General features: G+C 42.2%; 1 protein-coding gene across 3 annotated transcripts in view; it reads right to left on the reverse strand.

Moving 5' to 3' along the window:
- TPK1 (thiamin pyrophosphokinase 1) overlaps nucleotides 1-20,859 on the reverse strand; it is a 539,274-nt gene that overhangs the window by 187,243 nt on the left and 331,172 nt on the right. For 2 of the 3 annotated variants that reach the window (XM_030551432.1, XM_030551431.1), the window contains one exon: nucleotides 2,371-2,517. The exons of the other annotated variant lie outside the window; for it this stretch is intronic. In XM_030551432.1, the coding sequence (XP_030407292.1) occupies nucleotides 2,371-2,517 (147 nt within the window). The remainder of the gene's footprint in view (nucleotides 1-2,370; nucleotides 2,518-20,859) is intronic. 3 annotated transcript variants of the gene reach the window in all.

The raw sequence follows: 20,859 nt of genomic DNA on the forward strand, positions 1-20,859 counted from the left end.
TAATAACTACTCTCTGAGTACGGTTATCCAGCTAGTTATGCACCCACCTTATAGTAGCCCCATCTAAATTGTACTTTCCTAGTTTATCTATAAGAATATCATGCAAGACCGTATCAAATGCCTTACTAAAGTCTAGGTATATCACGTCCACCTCTTCTCCCTTATCTACAAGGCTCGTTATCCTATCAAAGAATGTTATCAGATTAGTTTGACACGATTTGTTCTTTACAAATCCATGCTGGCTATTCCCTATCACCTTACCACCTTCCAAGTGTTTGCAGATGATTTCTCTAATTACCTGCTCCATTATCTTCCCTGGCACAGAAGTTAAACTAACTGGTCTGTAGTTTCCTGGGTTGTTTTTATTTCCCTTTTTATAGATGGGCACTATATTTGTCCCCTTCCAGTCTTCTGGAATCTCCCCTGTCTCTCATGATTTTCCAAAGATAATAGCTAGAGGCTCAGATACCTCCTCTATTAACTCCTTGAGTATTCTAGGATGCATTTCATCAGGCCCTGGTGACTTGCAGGCATCTAACTTTTCTAAGTGATTTTTTACTTGCTCTTTTTTTATTTTATCTTCTAAACCTACCCTCTTCCCGTAAGCATTCACTATACTAGACATTCCTTCAGACTTCTCAGTGAAGACCGAAACAAAGAAGTCATTAAGCATCTCTGCCATTTCCAAGTCTCCTGTTACTGTTTCCCCCTCCTCACTGAGCAGTGGGCCTACCCTGTCCTTGGTCTTCCTCTTGCTTCTAATGTATTGATAAAAAGTCTTCGTTTCCCTTTATTCCCATAGCTAGTTTGAGCTCATTTTGTGCCTTTGCCTTTCTAATCTTGCCTCTGCATTCCTGTGTTATTTTCCTATATTCGTCCTTTGTAATCTGACCTAGTTTCCATTTTTTATATGACGCCTTTTTGTTTTGTAGGTCATGCAAGATCTCGTGGTTAAGCCAAGGTGGTCTTTTGCCACATTTTCTATCTTTCCTAACCATCGGAATAGCTTGCTTTTGGGCCCTTAATAGCCAACTCTCCTCAGTTGGTTTTCCCCTCAGTCTTGATTCCCATGGGACCTTACCTATCAGCTCTCTGAGCTTACCGAAATCCGCCTTCCTGAAATCCATTGTCTCTATTTTGCTGTACTCCCTTTTACATGATAAAAGCAAATATTTTAATCACTAAACTGGGCATTTCTGATCTTATTGAAACTCCTCAAAATGCTCTAGCTAGCTTTCTCAAAAGTTTCCTAAAATTAATTTGGTGTCAGTACAGTATGTGCAAATCATTCATAGGTAAATTACTTCCCACTTTCAGATCTCATCGCAATTATCCTTCAGCCCAGGTTTTTCCGCCCTTTGTTCCATATCTAGCCTTTTAGCTCTGCAACTAATAATCGCAGTCATTCCTTGTCATAGTGGCAAATGAGCTCCTGTGCCCAGCATCCCTCCTACAGACAGAGTGCCTTGTGTTGATAATGTAGAATTCGCCTCTGTGGATTTAAATCTGCAATCTCTTATATATAGAACCCTATTAATACCTCTCAGATTACAGTGACGCACGCATGCATAGTGCAGGCTTGGTCATCAACCTTGCCAGTGAATCTCATTTTATAAGACAAACTGGATAAAAGTGTATAGCTAGTTAAACTTCCAGAAATCCAGCCATCAGAAAAAATATTTCCAAACAGAAGCCAATAAGTAGCTGTTAGGAAAAAAAAGCTCTTTTACTCAGCTTTTGCTTCTAAATTCAATCTTAAAAGTGAAAGCTGCACAAGGCATCATTTGTGTTATTTTCTGAATCAATAACTGGATAAAAACCTGATCACCACAAAATCAACACATTTCTAAATAGATTCCCTCATTAATCACATCCGGATTTCAGGCAAAATAAATTGCAGCACTCAGACTATATGAGAATTCTGTCTGACGTTTGTTAAGCCCTTGAATTTTCCTCTTGAGTTTCTCTCTCATGTGTCAGTCATATTTCTGTTTAAAATGAAAAAAAGGAGAGGGAGCTACATTTAATTCCTTTGGAATTTAATTTAAAAGTTCAAAGATATTTCCATTCATAACCAATTACAAAACTGAATAAAGTTTTAGCACTTACTAAATTTTCACTTTTTCAGTTTCCCATCCTCTATTTAAAATCTGTTCTTGGTGAGTTAATCCTGATCTCTACTGACAGAAGGTGCAAAATATACCACTTCTGCAGGCGTGCGGCTATAAGTCATCTCCCAGCTGCTAGAAATCTATTTTAAATCTAGAGTCTAATTCTACAGTCCTGAAGCAAGTGAATGGGAAATGGCAGTTTTGACTGTTGGAACTGCAGGATCATGTTTATTGTGGTCTCACACTTCATTTCACTTACAGGTTGAAGTAGGCAAATGAGGGAGCACTCTTGAATAACTATAACTGGAGTGGGAGTGATATTAGTTGCATGAAAGAGAGTCTCCACTGATGCCATGATTTGGTCAAAGCGTCCTCCAAGTCCACCCAAGGTCACAATCATATCAATCTAAAAGAAAAAAAAAGGAGAACTTTAAGGACAATTCTCTAAATACAAAACAAAATATCAGAGTTTATGACAGGAACACAAACAATGCTTTAACTTTAGAGGCTTTCGCCCAGATGAACAGTCTTTGGAATAGGAATGTTACTCCAGGATTTGGCAATCTGTCTGCTAGCAACTTCTAAGTATCTATGGCTATTACCGGTCTAATTGCAAATCCAGTGACTTCAATTAATTTGTGCCTATGTGTTTGTGAACTCACTGGCAGCTCAAAAGTCCAAATCTTCAGAGGGGTCCTTTAGCTCATATTAGTTGTCCATGTGCTCATGAATTTAACCCAACAGCCATAGACAAGGACACTTTTGAAGATACTATCTGCAGAGGCACTTGCTCTGTGTTCCCTTAGCAAACATAGTGTCTCATATTAGTCATTTTAGTACCATTGAATACTATTATGTGACTCCTGGGTTAATAAAACTCCATGTGTTTGCCAGGGCTGTAGACTAATGCTTTATAAATTCATAGTCAGTGATGGTTAATCCAGTAACGAAAGAACAGCTATAACATCACACATGCACATAGTATTTTTCATCCAGAGATCTCAAAGTACTTTAACAAATATAAGCATTATCCCCATTTTAGAAATGGGGAAACCAAAGCAAATAAATGCTGCCACGCCCTTATTGCATAGTACCGTAGTTCAGGAGCAGACTCATCAATTGATTCGGTCTGCTCAATCAGTTAAGTATTGGTGAGTGTAAGGATGGCAGAATCTTGCCCTGATTGATCTGCATTTCGCCTCATAGCAAGTCAGGGGCAGAGCCAGGAATAATATTCAGGTCACTTGTCCATTTGCCTGGCCAATAGAAAACACTGCTTGGAATAGGTCGCAGAGTCTGCAGACTGGGTTACAATCTCAACTCTGTCACTCAACAAGCAAGGCACAACCTCTTCATGTTGTATCTTTCCTTATCAGTAAAATGGGAACACTTGCTAGTCTTTGTAAAGTGTTTCCAGACCCTCAGATAAAAGGTATCTTCTACATGTAAACTATGATTAGTAGTAGTACCATATCATAGGTCAGTTATGATCAGTAATTACTTTTTTTTTTGTAAGATGCTATTTTCACATTAGCCATAACTAGGGCCTTGCCACAATGCAGCTCTAAAACTTTTACGTCTGCTCTGAAATGGCCATCTGGTGGAATTTCCAGTTTTATAGAGCATTAGTCTACAGCCAGGGTGGCAACATGACATTTTATGCAACCCATGAGCCACATAATAGTACTTCATGTATCTGGAATGATATATTAATAAACATCAGCTTCTATTTTTATTACAAGGGCTAAGACTTTATGATTGTAGCATACTTGTTTGCATGCAAATTAAGCCCCTTTCCTTTAGTCAAGAATATTGCCACCTTTCCTACTACCCAGGGCAGGCCTTAGTGAAAATGGTGCCTGAGTGAACTTGTATTTTGGTGCCCCCCACCCCTTTTGGCTCCTACGGGCTACCTGGGCTCCCCCCCATCACCTCTGGACCATTATCTATACTTCATATGGAATGTCCACAGGAAAGTCCATTCAGTGTAGATGGGTGTCTCCCATGATCCATTGTGAGTTATATGTAGGGTGACCATATTTCCCTATACTGAATACGGGACACCTGGCAAAATTACTCTTATTCAAGTGAGTTCAACAGCAATAAATTGTACAAACATTCAAATAAACATCAAGTTGACTGAGCCCCTGTTAAAAAGAAATCAGAGTATCAGGGTTGGAAGGGAGGTCATCTAGTCCAACCCCCTGCTCAAAGCAGGTTCAATCCCCAACTAAATCCCCAAATGGCCCCCTCAAGGATTGAACTCACAACCCTGGGTTTAGCAAGCCAATGCTCAAACCACTGAGCTATCCCTTCCCCCACAATAATGCTAGTTAGATTCTTTTTATTTACCTTCTTATCCTTAAGGCTTTAAGGTTCACATGGGGAAGGGTGACACACAAACCCCTACTGCCCCCCCCGGGAGGGGTTACTTACACACACACACACACACACACACACACACACACACACACACACACACACACACACACACACACACACACACACACGGTGGGGAGGGGGTATGTCACCAACCAACCCAGCGTCCTCTGCCCGGCGCTCTCCACCTCCATGCCTGGCTGGGCACCTGGGATGGACCTGCCTCTCTTGGTACCTGCCATTGCATCCTCCTGAGGCAACATGTGTGTAGGGGGAGAAGGCAGAGTCATATGCCCCCTTTCCCTAGATTTCTGCTAGGGTTCACACGAGATTGTGGCCGCCAGCAGCCTTTTGGCACTGTGCGGGAGGGAAGGGATAGGAGCTGCTTCCAGCTGCAGGGGAGGGGAAGGGATGAACTGGCCCATGTCTTTGCAGAGCTCATCTCCCCCCCCGAATCCTCCCCCATGGCTGAAAGCAGCCTGTCCCTTTCTGCCCATACCGTGTCAACACGCAGCTAACACCTCCAGGCTGCTGCTGGCCACCGACATAACCCAGCCATCTCCTATCTCCCAGCTACAGTTCGGGCAGGAAGGGGTTAAGCCCGAAGAATGCATTGTGAACCAGGGATGTTGGTGAGCTGAGCGCTCTGACCAAGGACTGCTTCTTTGCTCAGCGCTAGGAGTGGGACACACTCTGCCGGGGGGGGGGGGGAGGGAATATGGAGGAGCAGCAGAGCTGTGGGGCAAAGGGACAAAGCAGGAAGAGGAGAGCGAGGGAGGAAGTACGTAAAAGGCCCCACCATCGACTTTGCACACCTACCTGCATCGCTGGCCACTGGATCCCCCCCGCTCACCACTGGTGGGTAGATGACTGGCTAGCAGGGATCTGGCCAGCAGCAGGAGCCACCAGTACTGATGGTGGGTGGGTGGTGGGGAGAGACAGAAAATACGGGACAATTTGCCGATTTTTAAGAAAAAGTCGGGACACTTGCAGAAGGGCTTAAATATGGGACTGTCCCTTTAAAAACAAGACATCTGGTCACCCTAGTTAAGTGTCCCTTGAAAAGCCATTTACTTTGACTAGTCCCTCCAAGATGTGCTGGCTAATTACCTTGTGGGGTTACCCCAGGAGAAAACATTTGGAATACAGGTATAGAGTCAATATTCGTAACTTCAAATACAAAAATTATACTTGCATACAAATAGGATAAACATATTCAGCAAATCATAACCTTTTCATAGACATCTTACATGCCACATTTTGTACAAGATTTGTTGCAAATATAACAGTGGTTGCAACAATGATCTACATGGTCATGTTTTAATCAGATAATGTCACAATGAGTAACTGCTACAACTAGCAAATTCCTAGGCCACTGTCAGCAGAAGTAAGGGTGGCATGGTATATGGTGTACTGTCACACTTCTGTGCTGCTGCGGTGGCTTATGGTGCCGTCACACAGGGGCTGCATCCTGCCAGAGCCCACGGCCCTCCTGCAGCCCCTAGCCACTCCTGGCTCATCATGAGCATTTTAACCCAAAGTACCAAGCAGTAATAACAATAGCAATAATACAAGTGTGTGTGTGTGTGTGTGTGTGAGTGAGAGAGCGCGCCAGTGTGTATGTGACTGTGTGTTGGGGGATTGTGAGAGACACTGTGTGTGTATGTGTGTGAGAATTTGTGTTGGAGGACTGTGAGAGGCAGACAGTATGTGGGTGTGAGAGCCTGTGTGCGTGAGCGAATTTTGAGAGACAGTGAGCGCACTGTCACCTTAAGTCTCCCCTCTTCTCCTGCTTGGTCCAGCTCCCCCGTGGAAGTTTCGCTCCTCCTGACCCCAGCCCAGCTGGCCCCCGCTGGAGATATTGAGCGGTGCAGGGCTACAGGCAGAGAGGGAGCTGGCTCCGCTGCGGACAGCGAGTGGTGGGCCATGCCGCCGGTGACCAGCCCTGGCCACGCTGCTCTGGGCTCCCCAGGGATGGGGCAGAGCCGGAGCCCTCAGCCAGCCAGCTGAGGAGCAAGGGGGTGAGTGGTCAGGGAGAAGCCTGCCGGCCCAGTGCAGGGGAGGGGCGGAGAAGAGAGGAGTCCAGCCACAGCCAGCCAGGGGAAGCCTGAGCCCCTTATGGCACTTCCCTGGCTACAGCGCCCTGGGCGTGGGCCCTGTTTGCCCAGCCTTGCTACTACTCCCAAAAAATGACATTGAACTAATGTAATAATTTTTGTTAGCTGTGCACATATAAACGAGAAACACTCAGAGCCTTCCAATGAAGAAAGCACTATTTTCCTATATTGATAAAGATCACAGAAATCTAAAATAGAACCAGCATAATCTTGGGTTTTCCTCCACTTTCCCTGCTCGTCTTACTGGTCTTCTGTTTAATAAAGTTATATAGCCTAGATCTCTAGCTAACTTAAGCTACCCTTTTCATTGTATTGATTCTATTGTAGAAACAAATGGCGTTAGCTTGACTGGCAGCAATTCCTATTCAACAAGGCTGAATCTGATGTTATATTGTTACAAAAAAAGAAGTCCTTTAAATCACTAACAATAGAAAGGCCCCAAACCCGCAACTGACAGCATGTGAGTGGATTGTTATATCCGTCTGGAACTCCACTGACATCAAAGAGGCTCTGCAAAGGCTCAGTGGGTGACCTGCATACAACATATGGTCAGCTATAGGATTGGGGCTTTAATTAGCCCCAGAGAGCCAATTTTCAGAGAGCTGCTCTTTAATTTTATGATATGGGTTTTCTACCATATGGGAACCTGGAAGGATTGTGTTCTTCTGTTTGACTTTGATATTTTCTGTCTTTTAATAAAATGGAAGGGAATACACTTTATTTTGACTTGTTGGACTGTTATGCTGCAATTTTAATATTCCACCTGACAATATTTAAGTACACACTATTTAACTGGGGGTGGAGGAGAGGGATGGAAATTTGACTAGTTTTCCTCATACATTATACATTTACCTCTACTGCAAAACTGCCAGTTTGGATGCTGAATTTTGTTCTCAGATACGTACACAAATGATACCTCTTGTCATGAACTATAGGACCTACTGAAAATAATACTGTAAAGTCCTGGCTGAATTATTGTGTGATACCAGTAAAAGATTGCAAGTTACAAAAAAAAAAAAAAAAAAAGTTTTTCTATTTCTATTAAAGTGTACTATAGTACTATACAAAAATGGTCTAAAATATGATTCCATTTAAAATAATGGCACCACACTGTTTTGGTAGATTAGTGAACAATACAGTACTTTTTAAAAAAAAAAAGTTTAGCTCTACTTTAGTGTTTTAAACATCACAGGAATATCCTGCTGAGGACAAAGCTATAAAATATCAGAGTTGGGTGAAAAAAGATTATATTCATTTTCACGTGATCCTTATATCTATTATTCAGGAACTATTTGGACTTGGGAAGATATATAACAGAACTGTGATGAGTGGCAAGTGAAGACTGTGTAGCATCAGGAAGCAGGAAGAGAGAAGTCAGATTTTTGTTGTTTTGATTGTTGGCATCCCTGCCTTACAAAAGAATCCTGGCATCAGCAGTGACAAACAGGGCAGACAATATACTGATTTACAGAAGATCTGTCTGAAGCACTAGGTGTCAATGCAAACTTTTCTCTCTCTCTCTCCCCCTCTCCCTTTCTCACACACAAAAATGCACATCCACACCATTTAAAAATGATAACCTCCACTTAAAAAGTAAAATCATGAACCAAAAGACAAGAAACTCAGTCCTGTCTTTGATATGCCAAGGGATATGCTTTGCAGTGTGCCCTAAAAAACACACAGACAAAAACAAACAGTCCCCCTCCTCCACCCCAAAATCTTGCTTGTTTTAGGTTATGGGGCAAAAGAGGAATGAGTTCCAAAGCCCAGAACCTCTCACAGATTCAGAGATTTTATGGCCAGAAAGAGACCACGAGATCATCTAGTTTGCCCTCATGTACAACACAAGCCATAAAATTCCACCCAGATACCCCTTTAATGAGCTCCCTAACTTGTGTTTAGCTAAAGTGCATCTTCCAGCAAATCTTCATTTGGATTATCAGCCCTTTATCTAAAATTTGTTTTCATAAAAAGCTCTCCATTCACAGCAACAAAAATACAAAATATTTTTTGAAGTTTAAATCCTTAGAAATCATGGCCATTTAATAGCTGTGTGTGGGGAGGGTCGTACTTCTCACATACCCACTGCACCTTTCTAAGACTTATCCATATTGTTTAGCATTTTACAGGACAACTCACTTTAATTCTGAGACAACTGGAGTCTAATGACCAACGTGGCAGTCTTTAAATGATGTGCTTGTGAATTCACAACACCAAGGATTTCAGGAGTTACTAACATACAATAAAAGAATACAGCAAGTGAGTCAAAAACATATTACTGTGTACCCGCAGCTCAAAAGAAACTGTTAGATTTCTCTCTCGCACAATAAGACTTGATTTTGAACACATGGTAACCACAGGGAACAAAGTCTGCCATCACATCATGATCAAATTGCCTAGTTTTTGCTACCTTTCCTATTGAGATTATTTAAATGCACAACTGGCTTTAAACAATATTCCTCCATATACATTGGTCTCGCTGACCTTCTTCCTTTTTGTGTGGACAGGTTAATTACCAAAAAATTAATTATGTAATTAAAGAATGTATATTTAAGGAACACAGGACCGGCCCACAACATTTTGGCACCTGAAGTGGGGAGCTCAAATGATGGCCCCATGCCCATTCGCTTGGGCCAAAACTTTGAAAGGTCTCAATTCTGCCTTCTTCCTGTTCTACTCTTCTCATGGTACTCTGCTCTCCCCAATAAAGGAGAACAAACAACTTAAAATGCCTTGTTCAAAAATTTTAAGTGCTGTATACACTTGTTCATAAGCTGAATTTTTTTAGTAAAAAAGGGAAGCACCAGAGAAGGGTGTTGGCTTATGAACAGGTATAGAGAGGGAGAGGTGGGACACAGCCCCTCCTCCAAACAGAGGGAGCAAGGAGAGGCAGCACAGCCAGAAAGGAAGAGGCAGGGCCAGAGTCTCTCTGCTTCTGGCCACACTGCTCTCCCCCAATCCTCCGAAGCAGCTGAAGCTCCGTGCCGCCCGGCCCTGCCCCTAGAGCATGCTGCGGCCACGATGCCCAGCCTGCCAGGAGCATGCTGCGGCCACGCCACCTGGCCCAGCCCGCTGGAACATGCTGCAGTCATGCCGGTCGGTCTGGCTCACCAGAGCAGGCTGCAGCCGCGCTGCCCAGCCTGCCGGAGGAGCTCTACCCAGGTCAGAGACATTCTCCCCGGCCTTCTCCAGATAAGATGGGAAGGGATGAGATGGGGAGAGTATAGGGGTCCTCAGCTAGGGGTGGGGTCATGTGGGGGGCGGTCACATGGGTTACTCCCCTGACTCCCAGCTTCTCCCCCCCCAAAAAAAAATTTCCCCACCAGTTGCTGTCCCGGCCCGTCAGGGTAAGCAGCTGGAGTGCTGGGACACTTTTGTTTACTTAGGCTTACCTCCGTGCCTGAGGATGCTTGAGGTAAACAAACCATCTCAGCCCACCAGCGGCTTGACCTGATGGCTCGGGAGCCAAAGTTTGCTGACCCCTGAATTATAGGGTTGGCTTATGAACGGGTTATAAACATTGTCCATTTTTACTTATCTATCTTGGGGGGGGGGCTGTGTCCCACCTCTCCCTCTCTATAAGCAAACCAGCTTATGATCGAGTATATACGGTAACACTTAGCTTTCAAATGCCTGAACAGCAAATATAACTTTTCTTGTCTGCATAGTAAACACTGGCATTTTTATTTGTTTGAATAATCAAAGTAGTGCTTTCTGTGCCTTCTTGGTTCCAAAGATTTGAACTGCTTCCTGCTGAAGGTCCACAGTCTGGGTCAGTTCATGCTCTATTGAGATGGTTGCAAGGCCGACCAGCCTCTCCTGTGTTATTGTGGAGCATAAATGTGTTTTTATTAACTTCAGCTTGGAGAAGCTGCATTCTCCACTGGCAACTGTTACAGGAAGTGTTAGAAGTATGCACAGAGTAACAAAAGCATTTGGAAAGAGGGTGGTCATCTTATTTGTGCACATATATTCCAGAACAGCCTTTGGAGTTGATCTTGCTGAAATGTATCTTGAAAGGGCTTTCAGTGCATCAACTAAATCACTCACATCAATATCGCTCATGTGATCATGTGTCAGCACTGTCTCTAGTGCCCTGCATTGCTGGTGTAGGTCTTCTTCAGTTATAGTGAAGAGTTTTGGAATATCATACAACATCCAAAATATACTGCTGTGTTCCCTGAGCTGCATGAAACTGTCTGTATTACACAATGTAGCACCTGGTTAAAGAATTCAACTTTGAATTGTTGTATGGGGTCTCTTATGGGATTATCCTGTGCCTCGTAATCAAAATGTCGTCTTCTTCAGTGACTCTTGTATTCTTGAATGGGTGGGAAAATAGTTTCAGTGTGAAGTTCTTCTGCCAACTTCTATGCACTCTTCAGAATGTTTTGAAATCCCTCATCTGACCAGTAAGACTGTAAGTATGACTTTGCTTTGTCCAGTTGTTCCATTGCTCCAGATACATCACGGTCAAAACCTTGGAGTCTCTTGCTTACAACATTTATTTCAAACAGTACGTCATGTCACAACACTAAGCTACACTGAAATTTGAAGTTATGTATGTTTCTTGTGAATCCATTTCCCTCTGCCCCTGTTCTCCCATGAACAGTTCCTGTCATAGCATTATCCTTCGTAATGGCAACTATGGGATCATCTATCTTCCCAATAGGGTGTTTGATAGGCTTTATCGCCTCCACTTGACTTTCCCATTGTGTGGCACTCAGTGGTTTCAGTGTCAGAGAGGATGTTCCCAGATGTTGCTTCAAAATTTGCCATCAATGAGTTGATGCAGAGAAAAATACATAGATGCTTTTAATTACATTAAAAAATTCAGCAGCCTCACTAGAAGCTGATGCTGCATCACTGACCACCAAGTTCAATGAATGAGAACTGCATGGGACAAAAAAAAGCTCGAGGGTTCAACTCTCTGATCCATTCTTTCATGTCACGTTGGCACAATTATTGTAGCTCTGACCTCTCATGTCAGCTATTGCAATTCCCATATCTTCCAGATTTTTTAAGAAGCACATTTGTCATATCAGCTCCTGTAGTATCATCATCGTCATTACATTCTAGAAAATGCTCTCTGACAGTCACCATAGCAGTGACATTTTCACTAGTTTCTGTTATTGCTACAAAATGCACCATTAAAGTCATTTGTTGTGTACGGCTGATGTCAGGTGTGCAGTCCAGAATAAGAGTAATGTCTTGCTGACTTCAGATCTGCTACAATCTTCTGTTTGACTTTTGTTGCCAGTAACTGTCTGATCTCATTTTGAATTGTTTTTCCAAGGTAGTGGTGTGTGTACATTTCTTGGGTGGTAACTCTTCTTAGATGCTCCTGGAATACAGCATCAAACTCAGCCATCAGCTTCATAATTTTAAGGAAGTTTCCATTGTTTGGCACACATAGCTGATCTGAAGTGCCACACAGTGCTAGGTTTTGGGTAGCAAGCATTCTCACAATGGCAATGTGCCTTTTTAGAGCCTTTTTAGAACATTTTGCCAGTAAAGAGACTCTGATGCAATCTTCTCTTGATGCTGATCATCCATGGTGGTCTTTAACCTTAGTCTCATCTCAAGCTCTTTCCACCTATGGAATGCTCTCTGGTGATTTGCTGCCTTCTCACGGCATGACAGATTTCTAGCCAGATTTTTCCAGTCCTTTGTTCCTGTAGAACCCATTGTGGCTGGAACATTAGACTGGAAGAGTTTGCAACAAAAACAGTATGCAGCATTCTGGGTTTTTGCGTACATAAGCCTGAGTCTCTCCAGTTTGTCACTATTGGGGATTTCATGCCAGTAATGTGTTGGATGGAAGCTTCTATTTTCATTGTCTTTGAGGAACATGAAGTTTTTCACTTGCTGTGGCTGATGCAGTACAAGGAAGTCTCTCAGGCTCACGTGGGTCCACAGTCCTGGATCATTTAGATTTAAGGAACTAAACTCAGCAGCAGCTGTTTCTTGCGCCTCCACCACACTCTTCTCTGATCTACACTTTGCTTCAGGAATGAGCCTGGGTACATCCATTTGAGATGGAGATATGGATGCTGCAGTAGCTGCCAGGTCACCTGCACTCTAACTGGAAGATCAGGCATCTCCTCACCACTCTCATCCTCACTGGGGCCAGAAGGCTCACCATGAACATTTGTGTCTATGTATCTCAGGAGAGCTCCTTCCTGCTTAGATAGAAAACTTCCTTTGCTTTTTTTCTTTTTTTGAATGCTGCCCCAGAGGGTAGTTTTCTTCTTTCACTTATGACTCTGTTCTGTGCCAGCCATAGAGGTTCTTAACACTCAATTGAAGAGGACAAATAAGCAGGCTGGCAGCAGGGCCTGAGTGAGGGAAGATAACAGCATCTTAAGGGCCTAACTGTCTCCTACTACTTCACTCAACTGCCTGTTCTCCTCAAGTGGGTTCAGGGAAGCATCAGGAAACAGGAAGCTCCCTGAGAAGCTGGTGTAAATCAGTTCAGGCTTCTTGGGGTGCAAGAGAGGTACATAAGAGGCTGCTCCCCCTCTCTCTCCCTGCAGCTCCTGCTGCTTTTGGTTATTCCCTCTCACCTTTTTGCCTGCTTGCCTGTTATGTCTCTTGCGCCCTCCTTCCTCCAGCACAGCACTCCACCATCTTGATGCATCTAGAGCAGAGAGAATACATATGCACCAGCAGCAGACACAATTTTCTACATTCTGGGTCCTAGTGGCGCCCTCCTCACCCCCCACCCAGTCTGGCACCTGAGGCAGCCACCTCAGTTTGCCTCATGGTAAGGCCAGCCCTGAAGGAACAGGTAAAAGGGAGAAGGGGAGGGCTCTAGGAAGCAGTGTGAACTGGGTGAAAAGGGTTTCCTATCTATACATTTCTACTATGATCATCACTGTGGTATCGAGATGCCAAATACAAAGCTAAGAATCACACTCTCTCCAATCTTTTGAAGCATCTTCACAGTCAGTGTCTGGCTGTATTCTATCTAGATTCTCATATTGTGCTCATCAGCATAGTACTGGATATCATGAACATGCGGATCATGGTGGCTTGGTTTTTTTTTTTTTTAAAGAGGAAAGAGCACAATCTCCTGATAACCAGATGAAAGAAGGCCTCTCTTACTTCTGTTGCCATCTTCATATCTTACAATAACCTTGAGACTGTGTGTTGTGGCACACAGAGGGGAAAATGTCCTCCTGTAGATGGTAAGTTTAATGCTCTGGGCCCAGTCCCAAAGGGCTTCACTCTTTCTACATGAATTCAGCTCCAGTCAGCTAACTTTCAAACACACATGGCACTGGAACCTGTTCCACCTTATGATCTCCCTTAGCGAAAATCTGAAGGAGATATGATTGAAGACTGATCCTTCCATGACTTCACTTGTAGGCTTTCAGGGAAGAACAGCTGTTTGACCAAAAACTCTGAAATGTGTCTCAGAAGACTGGGCAAAACCAGTGTAGTGCTGCACAGTTCAGTCTTATTACAGTTTATATGCAAGTCAGCAACACCTTCTGATCAACAATGTCAAAAACGCCCAAGAGATTGGTCATATGAGCATGGATGTTTTGTCCCCTCTCTGTGACTATGGAGATCCTCCATCTCTAATGCCATTTCTGTGCCATATCCTGGTTAGAAACTGGATTGTGAAAGGGCTGAATGCTGTTTCCTTCTACTCTCCCATTCCTCTACTAGTTCTCATTCATAAAGAGATTATCCCTTTGTCCTTGATAATTTTTTTAAAATTTCCCAATCGCCCATCCCTCACAGATATTGGAGAGCATTGCCCTTCATTTAATTGCTACAACACATCATAAAGGGGGTTATTTGGAGAGTCAGATACCTTAGAAATAACCAGATGCTTGCATTTACCTGCTGAAAAATGATTGTATAAATGGCACTGAGTTATATTTATTGTCTCCAGGTAACACTGTACCAAGTTTGATCAGTTTAGAAGAAAAAACACATTTTTCTCAGTCAGCCCTACAAATTCAGCCTGCAATCTCTATTTCCAGCTGTACTTTTTCTGCTTCATACATCAGCAGCAGTATTCTGCCATTTGGAAAGTAGTTGATAATTCCTTTGATGATGCACGAGCCAGAATAGATTTCAGTTCACCTTCCCCTAACTGTATTAGCTCTCTAGTGCTAGCTGGAGTGTAAAGAAGTCAATGTATTGTGATTTTTCTTTGCAGCGTGTAATATTTAAATGTAGTAATTTATAAATACGTCAACATTTTTAGGCCAAATAGTTGCTAAAAATCAATACTTTTTGTTTTCCAATATATGTTGGCCCTTCATTTCCTAATAAATCAATCATACATTGACATCAGACGTTTGCTCAGGTACAATCCTCTTACCTCTAGTAAGAACTTGCTCATTGCTGTAGCCAACTGACTCTCCAAGGGAAAAAACTCTCAGATGATGTCTGTCACTGTACCTAAGATGATAGCCCTCAATCAATTTCATTGTCACCTCACTGATTCCATTAATCTTGACATTATTTCGTTCCAGGTCAGTTGCCAGCTCCTTCACAGAGTCTCTCTCTTCTTATGTTCCTTCCCTTACATTTTTGCTACAGTATTTTTCTATTCATAGCCTTTTTTTAATTTTAAGAAGGGAAGATTTAATTCACTGTGATAGCAGCAATAGTATGCCAACAGTATGGATTGCATTGGTCTGCATAAACTAAGCAACATATTTGACAGTGAGATACAGAAAGAGAAAAAGATGATCTAATGGCTAGATCACGGAATTGCAAGTTAAGGGATTTTCTCAGCTCTCTTATGCAACCTTGGGCAAGTCACAAATGACCATACCTCAGTTTCTCTACCCGTAAATAAAATAAATAAATTATAAATATATTTGTTTTACCTGTATAATGCTGTAAAACATAACACAGTGTTTGACAGCCTTTGATTTAGGTTCTGTAAGTAAGGAAGGACACTCTCTGTGGTAAAGACACTGGATTTGGAGTTCATTTTCTGACTCAGCCACAGACTGTGTGTGACCTTGGACAAGTCACCGAATCTCTTTGTGTCTCAATTCTCCATCCATAGAACAGAATAATAATATTCCCTTTGTCTCTCTTTTTGCCTGTTGGAGTGAAGTGCTATGGCCTGTGTAATGCAGGAGGCCAGACCAGATGATCAAAATAGTTCTTTTTGGCCTTAAACTCTATGGATGAAGGGTACGGTATTAAAGCAGTACACATCCCTGTTGCCCAGACTTACAGCATATATTTGCAGGTGGTTGCATTAACTGTCTCTCAGTGATCTCTACGGAGATTATGTAAAATCTGTATCTAGCACCACAGATGTGTTTACACCATGCACATAAATTAAAAGACAGTCCCTGCCTCATGGAATTTCCATCATCAATTAAGAGTCCATTGAAAAATTATCCAAATTTTTTCCATGGTAATTTGTTCTTTGTGAATGATTTAAATCTCATGTTTCATTTAAATAAACTCCCTCATTGTCTGATTACTGGTTAAAGCAATAGAGGGCCTGATCCAAATAGAGGGCTCACTTTACCTAGTAAGGCTTTCCCATGTCTTTGACCTGGTTTGGTTCAGGCCCTACATGATTTGCTAACCAAAGCTCTCAATTTAAATCTAAACAGACTTTCTTCTGTAAAATACACTAAAGCCTAATCAAGCTTTATGCCTGTTGAGCTTTTGCAGGTTTTAAAAAAAATAAGAGTGCAAGAGGTCCAGTGAAATCAACCACAGAAAATCCAGCAAAGCAAATCACTGCTCTCAGGAAAGAATTTAACTGAGATGATTAAACAGCTTCCCTTTTACTTTCAGAGACCAGTTCTTCACTGCACTGAGGTCTGAACTGAATAATGCAATTCTCTGGTCTGTTAGTTTGATGCTGCAATCTGAAAACAGAGGACCCTGTGAAAGACTGGAGAGGAAAAAGCTGGATCAAGTATGACTGAAAACAAATTAACTGACAAAGGTAGTAACAGTGAAGTAAGTTTTAATAAGACTGCAAAATATAACGCCAGCCACTGGTCAAAGGTATCATGATCAACAGGAGATTATACCATAGGCTTAAATTTTTTGCATTTAATCATTAATAAAAATATCTGTAATGAAAAACAAACGGATGTGACCTATTTTTGACAACTTGTGGAAACTAATTCTGTCAGGATTCCCAATACCATTTCATTTTAATATTTTAATCTATGACCAAAGAGTGATAGCTAAATGAAAACTGTATTAGTGACTCTGTTTTCTGATGGGAGAGAGAAAAAGAAAGGGCTGTTAGAGGCCGACAATGAAGTGGAAGTTTTTGGAAACACTGCAGACAGACAAACACATGTCCCTGAATTTGTGTTCTTTAATACCGTCACCTATGTTAAGTATTCATTCACTGAAATGTGATCCAAAAGAAACTGAGCACCCATGACCTACATTTAAAAACAATACCACAGTAGTTAAAATACATAGATCAGCCAAAGCAAGAGGACTGTTACTCCTGTTAACTAATCACTAGTCAGCAGACCAATATGATTCAAACCCATCACCTGACGCCAAACAGAAATCCTTCCCTCCTTTCCTCAGTGCTCCACCCGGGCTTGCTCAAATCACATTTGCTTTGCAGCATACCCAGGTGGTCAACAGATTCAAGAAATGTCAATCAGAGAAGAGAAGCATTCCAAAGGAAAGGCCCTCTCCACTGCGAAGGCTCTGCCAGCAGTTCCCTGCTGTTTATACGGGGCGGCAGGGGTGTCCAGCTTAAGCCTCTCTGCAGATCTTCACTGCAGCAGTAAGGCACAGACTGAAATAGTCTCATGTAGGAAGGTCCCAGACTATTCAGGGCTGGAAAGGGCAAAAGCAAGCTTTAAATTCCACCAAGTAGTTCAGAGCCAGAAAACACAAATCCCAGGGCACCAATCAAAAGAGGATATACACCTTCTCACACCTCCCTTATCCTCAGACAACTCCTCATTCACTTCATGATAAACCACCTTTTAAAGTCCCTTTCTAAAAAAATCTTGCTTCAGCCTCACCTACACAGAGTCAATATTTCGTAAGTTATTTTTGTTCTCTAACCCAGATAAATATTTCCATTCACTTGAAGAGCTCTGTAGCAGAATTTCGTTACAGCTTCGTGGGTAGAGTGCCTCCTGTTTCAAGTTCATATGCGTACATTTAACTTGTGTAGGTAGGGATAATTAGTTGTTTAATGTATGTAGAAGAGAACTGTAATAGGTTCTTTAAGTGACATGGGGAAAAATGCTCATGTTTGCCCCTTTAATTGGGCACAGTCAACTTTAAAAAAAATAAAACCTGACTATATTTCAAGATCAGTTTAGTTTCAGATACTACTCCTTAGCACTGCATCATCCTCACCTCTTTTCAATTTTTTTTCCACATTCCTATTTTTAAAAATATTTCTCTCTTCCTTGCTGCTATATGAAACTGTTACAAAAGGCAAGAGACACTGACTTCACTATAAACTAACTATTCACAATTTTTTGTCCAATATATCAAGTAAACAAGGTGAAAAAATATATTTTTCCCTCTGATCTCAGTTATAACCAACTGAGGTGTTTTCTATCAGGCATGTATGTTTCAGGCTGACTGTGTCTCTTTAACATGAGAGGAAAAGTAAGTAATGGAAAATGAGTAATTTTCTCCCATTTGCTAAGCCAACCTTCAAACATTGGGGGGGGACGACAAATCCCTGGGGTATTACTTCCAATAAAGTCCTTGCGACTCCATAATTCTGCTTAGGGTCAAATTTTTAAAGGTAATTAAGTACCTAAACATGCAAATAGGTGCCTAGTGGGATTCTAAGCATGTAGCCACCTAACTCCTGTTGAAATCAATAGGAATTGGCCACCTACATGCTTTGAAAAGCCCACTTAGGCATCTATCTGCATCTTTAAGTGCCTAATTACCTTTAAAAATCTCACTCTTAAGAACTAAGAACTATGATGAAAAGTAGTGCTGAATATAAGCTGCTGAATGGATAAAACTTGAGTACTCTGATACGATTTGGCTTGATATTATTTCTCCTGCAGTAGTACCTACGAGCACAAGCCACAGATCAGGGCTCCATTAGGAGCAAGTTTGGTAAGGATCCATGCTTAGTTTTCCCATAGTGCCATCTTTTATTCTTAGGAAAAAAAATCTAGACTTAGGAAAAATTCACATTGTAAAGATTTTTTGTTTTAAAAGGGTAACCATTTGTATTTGTATTTCAACATTCCATACCACTACGTAATGACATTCATCTCAAAAAATTACTTGTGGGGGAAGAGAGAGAAATTTTCATTAGCTAATAAGCGTATAAAATGGTAACATTCTAAACACAAATAGTGAGACTTCTAATCTCGGTGCCTAAAGTTAAGTTCACCAAGTCTATCTTTAAGCCCTTAAATAAGTGGCCTGATTTTCAAAAGTGCTGAGCACCCAACAGATCACATTAACTTCAGTGGGTTTGGTAAACAGGTCTTCCTTGTGAGATAGTCTATTCTATTTCTCCTGTGGCAAGGATGGGTTAAGTATTGCAGCCCGAGGCCTCTTTTAGAACTACTGCAGTGTATTCAGAGTCATCTATGAGAACCAGGCCTATCTATTTGTCAACTTAAGTTAAATGTCTGATGCTTTCTAAAGAGGAGCAGCAGAAGCTGGGACTTGAAGTGTTTCTTTATCACAATCCTCTAGGGACAATTGAATCAACATAACTAGTGTTCCAGCTGCGGGTCACTGATGCTACAGACACATGTATAATCTGGGTCTGATTCTCCACTTGCACTAGTATCTCTAGTGAGATCAATGGAGTCACCTCAGTGGTATAAAACCAGTGCAAGAGGTGAATCGGGTTCACGTACAGCAGTAGTGGAATGGTTGTCAATCTGAAGCACTAAGGAACATGCAAGCCTATACCCATGCCCTGCTTGAGTATTTACTCCTGGCAGTGAGGCTCCTGGTGGAAGTGTCTGCCACTCACCAGAGGGAATTCAGCCACTGAATTCCCAACTGTTTTAATCCTCCAGAGTATGAGCAGAGACCAGACACTGCCACTGTCTTAGGGCCTCTGGGAGAGCTCTCGGGCTGAAGATCTTCAATCTGACACCCCTGCTTAAGAAATGTGTCCATATAGCCCCCTTCCTAGTCCCCAGTGCTGCCTCCTCAGACACTTTCTGTAGCTTAAATGCACATCCTCTTCCAAAATCCCACTCAATGGTATGAGCCTTCTGGGTTACCTCTTTGAGGGGGCACATAGTAGGCATAACTTATAGAATTCACACACACATTGCAAAGAAGTTTAACACCATTTATCCTGAAGCATATAAGAAACACACAGATCCTCAGAAAAAATCCTACATATATATCCCTGCCTCAGTTTCCTCATCACTCCAGAGCAGGGGTTCTCAAGCTTCATTGCATCATGACCCCCTTCTGACAACAAAAATTACCACATGACCCCAAAAGGAAAATTAAAGCCTGAGACCACCCAAGCCCCACCACCCCAGGTGGAAGATCCTGTAACCTGAGCCCCATCACCCATGGCTGAAGCCCTCAGGCAGTGAGGCTCAAGCTTTGGCTTCAGTCCTGTGTCCCAGCAAGTCTAACGTCAGCCCTGGTGACCCCATTAAAACAGGGTCACAACCCACACTTAGAGAAAATAAACTGGGGGAAGTTTCCAGCCAGCCCATTGTCATTCAGAGGTTTCTTTTCACATAGGCCGTCCTTGAGTTCATAGCCCCTGGTCTAACAAAAACATGACACAGCCCTGCCAGCTCAAGGTAGCTTCCACATTTACTTAGAGGCAATAATGCAGAAATATTTATAGTAACTTCATTATGTCAACCAGAATTCATAAGCTGTAAAGACAGAACCCCCAAATCATCACAGGTTGTCATTTAGTCCCTTCTGGAAAGGGCCAAGTGGCACATAGTGCTAATACCCTCAACTCTCAGTGATCATCATGAGAAATGAGGGTGTTCTGCACTCCTCAGGATCAGACACTGGGTTGATAAAACTTCAGATTCCATCATCAAATCAGGAAAGATTTACTAAGGGCTTGTCTACATAAAAAATTAAAATGAATTAACTAAAGTTAAAGTTAATTTATGCGCACTAACTTCACAACTTTAGGGCATACCTACACTGCATGCTCCTTTCTGTGGTGTGTAGTGTAGATACTGGCATACTCCCCCTAGTCCGGATATGAACAGCAGCATAGACTGTGAGGTACAGCTTAGGAGAGTGTAGTAAAGACAGGTCTGAAGGGCCTGTGTATGCAG

The sequence above is a fragment of the Gopherus evgoodei genome, chromosome 2 (assembly GCF_007399415.2).
Source record: "Gopherus evgoodei ecotype Sinaloan lineage chromosome 2, rGopEvg1_v1.p, whole genome shotgun sequence".
Taxonomy (NCBI): domain Eukaryota; kingdom Metazoa; phylum Chordata; order Testudines; family Testudinidae; genus Gopherus; species Gopherus evgoodei.